The following is a 6,452-nucleotide window of genomic DNA, read 5'->3' on the forward strand; positions in this document are numbered from 1 at the left end:
AAAAAAAAAAAAAATATAGACTTACAGCTCCATCGAACCAAATATGAAACAGAATTTAAATTATTGATGGACTTCATTGTGTTAAAATTTACTATATAACATTCTTGAGATCATTTTGTAAAGTATTTTATTCTACAATAGATTTGGATTTACAGACATATTTTGCAGAAGGTAGTACAGAATGTAGTACAGATTTAGAAGAAGGTAATACGCCCCCCATTCGATTTCCCCCTGTTATTAACATCTTACACTGGTATGGGACATTTGTTGCAATTAACAAACCAACACTGATACATAATTTTTAACTGAAGTTTATACGTTATTCATTTTTTTAATTTTAAAAGAGTTATACTATGTGACTAAAATTTGAATAAAATAGAATTATCAGAACACCTCCCTGAATCATTTGATTTTTGTGCAATAGAGCAAAAATCAGTGACCTTTCTGTTTTGGTCTCATGGATATACTGTCTGTCTCCCTAAGCCACCATCCCTTTTCAAATTGTATTTTTCAGTAGAGAGTTATTTTGGTTTTAATTCCCTAACTAAATTGCATTGTTTGACGCCCCATTCCTATACTGATTCTCTGCGTGGATGGTCTCCTTCTCTCCTTGTTCAGCTAGTGAATTTTGATTAATCCTCTAAAATCTAGGGTAAAAATCATCTATCCTGTGGTTTCATTCCTAAAACTGCTAATAATCAGTTTATGATGGTTCTAGTATTAACTGTTTTTGTCAAATTGAACACCCAAATTTCCATTGTATTTGGTTTGATTTATCACTTCATTTCCCATTTGACTAAACTGAATAAATTTTGTTTCCTTTTACTAGATATACAGAATTTGAGAAAAGTATGCATTTTATAGCATTTTATAAAATAAAATTTTATAAAAGGAAATTTTTAAAAATTTGATAGAGCAAGGTCTTTCTTGAAGTGTGTGTGTGTATAGGATCTTTCTCTTTAAATGCACACACACACACACACACACTCCTAGAGTCAAGTAAATAGAAAAAAACTGAATTTAACAATTGCAAACAAAAGACTTGTTTTAGGTGATTATTTTAAGCTTTATAATTTAATATTATTATAAGCATTGTAATAAAAAATAATTGGATTAGGAAAGATTGAGTAAAATAATACTAGTAGTATAAATTTTGTGAATTCAATAGATTATATTTAGCGTTGTAATCATGACAGGTGGTAATATCCAGTGGGTTAGTGTTGATTTCTTTAAATGTGTCTCTTCTTGATTTAAATTACAGATAGTTTGCCACTCTTTAATATTACCAGTAGAGAAAAGAGAGAGTAGCAGATTCGATTTTGTCCTTTTGCTTTTTACCACTTTTAAAGAAGAAAGATTACAGAATGCTAGATGAGGATTTTCTGTAGGACTAATTACTCTGCTAAATCTTTCTATGCTTTGAATGAGTAATGAAACTATGATGAAATTATTATATACCAATTTATTAAGTGAAAACAATCCTGTCTATATGTTATTGTCAATTGAAATTTTAACCCTCTAATTGATCGTCATCCAAATGTAAGTAGACTGGAAACAGAAAAAAAGATTATTAAGCTGGTTAGTAATTATTATTTTTTATAATAGCAGTTATCATTGGCATTTGTGTAGTGTCCAAAATTTATTGGCTTCTTATTCATCATCTCATTTAATCCTGACAGGAATCTATTTCTGTTGGAGCTAAAAACATTATCTTCATTTGCAGTCGAGGAAGCTAAAAGTCAGGGTGATTAGGAAGCTTAACTGAGATTATACAACCATTTATGTTTTAGGAGAAACCTAAAACTCAAATTTCACTGGAATTCTGGACTAACTTCTAGAAACAAATTCAGTTATATTATTTTTCAGGGGATGTGCTAAGTTTAGGAATCCACAGATGAAAAGACGTATGTTTCCTTCTAATAAATACTTACATTATAAAGAAATTAATCCCAGTCCTATTTGTTTTTGTTGTTTTGTTTTGTTTTCTCCATCTCTGACTGATGAAGAGTCTAAAGGGCAGTGTGGTACCAAAATGTTGAATATAAGAGGAGATTTTAAAATAAACACATTTTGGGGACATGAATTATGGAAGCAAGTTTTACACCAGTTATTGTAATTAATCTATAAAGAACATATCTGAAACTGAACCAAGACAGTGGGAGCAAGAAAGTGAGTACGGGGGAAGTTTGACATAGATTTGGCAAGAATTTTAACAACAGTTTAGAAATTATTGTATACGGGGGCTGGGCACAATGGCTCACACCTATAATCCCAGCACTTTAGGAGGCCTAGATGGGTGGATCACTTGAGGTCAGGTGTTCGAGACCAGCGTGCTAAAAATACAAAAATTAGCCAGGTGTGGTGGCGCATGCCTATAATCCCAGCTACTGCAGAGGCTGAGGCACGAGGATCCCTTGAACCCAAGAGGTGGAGGTTGCAATGAGCCGAGATCATGCCAGTGCACTCCAGCCTAGGCTACAGAGCAAGACTCTTGTCTCAAAAAACAAAAACAGAACAAAACAAACACCAAAAAAAAAAAAAACAAAAAAAAACAAAAAAGAAAACAAAACAAACAAAAGCACCAAAAAAGGAATTGTATACTGGAAATGAAGACAAGTGAATACAGAAGTTGAGGAAGGCTGTTTAAGTTACTTTTCCCAAAAATAGGAAGTGATAGTAGCTAGCATTAGAGTGAAATACAAGGAATAAATGTTAAACTTTGTCAGCTCAAAATTTCTTATCACTACTCTCCATTCTCATTGATTACATCCTTACCTAAGTTTAAGCCTTGATTTCTCTACTTATAAATATACAAGTTAGAGGCAGATATCTGCTTTCACTGGCAGAGGGAAAGTTTTCAGGTATCATCTACTGATAAAGAATTTTTATATCACTAAATTCAGGAGAACATGAAAAGGTCACCAAGACCTTATAAAGAGTTGAACAATTAAGGAAGGGAACAAAACAAAAAAAAAAGTATGTCAGAAAAGAAAAGTTGTTGTTACATTAAATGGAGCACAGTATTTGAGGCTGAATTACAAATATTCCACTCCCAACTGATCTGGCAACAGGAATCCTTTCTTTCAGCAGACCCCTTAAAATTGTGAAAGGCACGGGCAATGCTACAAGGAGTAGTTAGAGTAGTCTGGCTAACCTCATCTTGGAAGGGTCTTGGAAGAGCTGGGAAATGATTATATTTTAGACAAAGACTAAGGTAAGAAACTGGACAAATTGAAGGTGCAAAAAAAAAAAAAAAAAAAGCTGTGGGCTTGAGGTGGATGTTTGTTAATGATAAAGCATTGCTTTTTTTAGCAGACTCTGACAAGTTCAGGGTGGAGAATAATAAATCTGTGATTGCCTAGCCACATCACCTGCTCAGTTCAGTCTTTTTATCTGAAAGAAAGCAGAGAATGAACAAAGATAACAAAGGTCACTCACTTGCTACCTTATGTAAATTGATCCTAAAGAGTGACAGTCCAGGGGGCCTGCCTCCTAAGCCAGGCTATATTATCACAGTGTTCCAGAGTCAAATGAGGACTTGATGCTTGTCCTCACCCTCCATCTCATAGACAAAGCTCCACCTTAAATACACACTCGATTCTCAACATTTCTACAAAATTTTGCTTTAAAAGTAGACAATTGATGTGAAGTACAAAATGAAGAATTCATAAAATTTTTTAAAACTATGTTTTTGTGGGTTTCCTGAATGTCCATCAAAGAATTACTTTATATTTTAATCCCTGAACAATGAAACTAACATGAATAGTTTGTTAATCATGAATTTAATGAAACCGAGGGTTTCATTCAAAATCAGAAACATTTAAAATGGAAACTAGCTACAGTATAAATAACTAATATTTCATCCACAGTAAATAATTCTAAACAAAAGAGAACCTTAAAATTTTCATTATTTGAATTTTCTATTATTTAGTTACTTCTGTTGATCAGAAAATTGAATTACTGAAAATTAACAATCAGACAAAAATTTTGTGACTTATTGTTTCATATAATTACATGCACAGTTTGTGTCATTTTCCATTAAGCAATAAAGTATTTGGTGAAAGTACCACTAACCTCTATGGGAAAGCAGTTTGTCAAATGATTCACCCCATTTCACTGCCTCTTCAGGGGAGACTCTGTACAAGAAACAAAATGTTTTATAATGGAGTGTGCAGAAAGTCTGTTTATGAATCTGTTCTAACATATGCTATTGTACTGCTCTTTTCAATTTTATTTCACAGTTTCTCCTCTTATGATAATATAATGAAAATTGTATTTACATTAGAAACTTTTAAAACATTGTTCAATTTTCTTTTAGAATTTGTCTGTTGAATAATGTGTTAAAATAACATTAATTTTTTTCTCATGGATATGTGGGTTGTTTTATTTTTTAATTAAAAATTAATCCTTTGTTAGGTTAAAAGGCACAGAGAACAAATATAAAGAAATCAGGTCAACTATCTGTTTAAATTCAGCAAGCAGAAAAAACTAAAGTGACAGTATCTTTCAGTTAAAAAAAAAAGATTATACCGCAATTTCCTTGAAGTTGTAACCACATTAGGCTGCAATTTTTTTTTAAACGGATACAGGAAGTTTGACTAATAAAGTTTCAATGGGATAAGAAATATAACATATTTTACTACAAGAAATATTCTAGAGATGCTGATAATGTGGAAAATTGAATATATTTTCTTGGATTTTTTTATTATACTCAAATTTGGAAGAATCTGTATGAAACTAGTTTATACATTTTTTGCATTTTATTTTTGAATTAAATAAATGTTAAGTATTAAAAGACATTATTTGTGCTTNNTACAAGAAATATTCTAGAGATGCTGATAATGTGGAAAATTGAATATATTTTCTTGGATTTTTTTATTATACTCAAATTTGGAAGAATCTGTATGAAACTAGTTTATACATTTTTTGCATTTTATTTTTGAATTAAATAAATGTTAAGTATTAAAAGACATTATTTGTGCTTTACTTGCTATAATGAGAGTTTTTTCAAACTACTGAAGAAAGAGATGAATAGCTCCCTACTATGACAATATTGCATTGTGAAAACTCTTAAATTAACGAGCGTTTTATCAGGTTATAAGGAGTAAAATAGATCATTTAAAACTGACAGGTATATAATTTTAAAAGAGCAGCTTTAAGTGTTCATGTGATTGTTCAATGCAAGCGATTTAATTCAAGTGGTTTAATTTTATGACATATTTCTAGTCTCTTCAAATGAAATTTCTAACTTTCCTTAAACTACTGTGTAATTTTCAATAAAACAGAAATCCCTAACTGCATTTTTCTTAAATCTTTAATGATAGAATCAGCAAAATCTTCCTCAAAATACTGAAAATTTATTCACCTTGTTTCTTTGGCCAAGTGCCCAGATCTACTGGAGCAGGTGTCTTCATGAAACTCAGGTTTCTGCACAAGAAGACTTAGTCTATTTCTTTTTTCCTTAGCTCTGTAATAAAAAGGCCTTCGTGTCAGGACAATGTAGATGACAGTTAAAATCTCTCCTGCTGACTACCAGAAAATTTTGTAATTGGTAAATACCCACGCCTACCCAAACCCACTCCTACACACTTAAATATTGTATTTGTGGAGGAATTAGGCTAACATATGGAAATGTTTCTCCTTTTGTTCACCGACAATCAAGTATTTGAGATTATATTTCAATAAAGATTGTACTAGTTCCTCTGTGTGGCTAAAATTGTTACACTTTTTTTTTTTATGAGAACACTAGATTTCACAGTTAGTTGTTTACACTTAAGAAATAAAAAGGTGTTTTTTCCCGAATTATAACAATGCAATCAATATATTTTCCACCCAATAGTTCAAAAACAAGTGGTAATGAATCTTCAACCTCAATTATACTTTTAAGAGTATAAGGCTGACTTAAAATTGTATAATTTTACCTGATTTTGGCTTCTTTGCTTGTTTCTTCTTTTCCTGAACCATGTATTAACTTGAAAAAAATTTTTTCTTTCGATTCACACATATTTATTTGAGAAAAGAAAAACAATGTTGTTTCCATCTTCCCTCTAAAATGAAGAGATGTCTAATTTATTACATCCTTCTCTAGTTCATTTGTTAATGCTATTCCATACGTATACATAGTATAATAAAAAAGTTATCACAACTCTTACAAGAGCTGTGTTTCTTTCTGCCTCTGCAGAAATGCAGAACTGAGGAAATGAAGTACAGTTTGGTCCTAAGTTGTTTAGGGAAATGATACCACAAATTTGCAAAATGACTCTTGGTCTCCAAGATAAAGACTAGTATTACCACAGTGCAACTTCTCGTTCAAGTTTGCGCAACTAGAATGGTTCTTTAATAGACTCAAAAACACTGTCATTTCCCACAGGAACTTTTCAAAAGGTTTTTAAGTGTGTGGACTGTGTGTTAAAATGTGTTATGACAAAGTATTATATCAAACACTAAGAGAT

The 6,452-nt window shown here is 31.4% G+C and overlaps 1 protein-coding gene across 1 annotated transcript in view; it reads right to left on the bottom strand.

Moving 5' to 3' along the window:
• The window catches only part of RGS18 (regulator of G protein signaling 18), a 28,161-nt gene extending 21,957 nt beyond the window's left edge, over positions 1-6,204 (bottom strand). Inside the window, exons 1-3 of the mRNA XM_017891608.1 lie at positions 5,922-6,204; positions 5,366-5,467; positions 4,075-4,136 (exon numbers count right to left, since the gene is read on the bottom strand). Of these exons, the coding sequence (XP_017747097.1) occupies positions 4,075-4,136; positions 5,366-5,467; positions 5,922-6,040 (283 nt within the window). The 5' untranslated portion in view covers positions 6,041-6,204. The remainder of the gene's footprint in view (positions 1-4,074; positions 4,137-5,365; positions 5,468-5,921) is intronic.
• Positions 6,205-6,452: the final 248 nt, after the last annotated feature.

Source organism: Rhinopithecus bieti, unplaced genomic scaffold, assembly GCF_001698545.2.
Source record: "Rhinopithecus bieti isolate Rb0 unplaced genomic scaffold, ASM169854v2 scaffold_20206, whole genome shotgun sequence".
Lineage (NCBI taxonomy): Eukaryota > Metazoa > Chordata > Mammalia > Primates > Cercopithecidae > Rhinopithecus > Rhinopithecus bieti.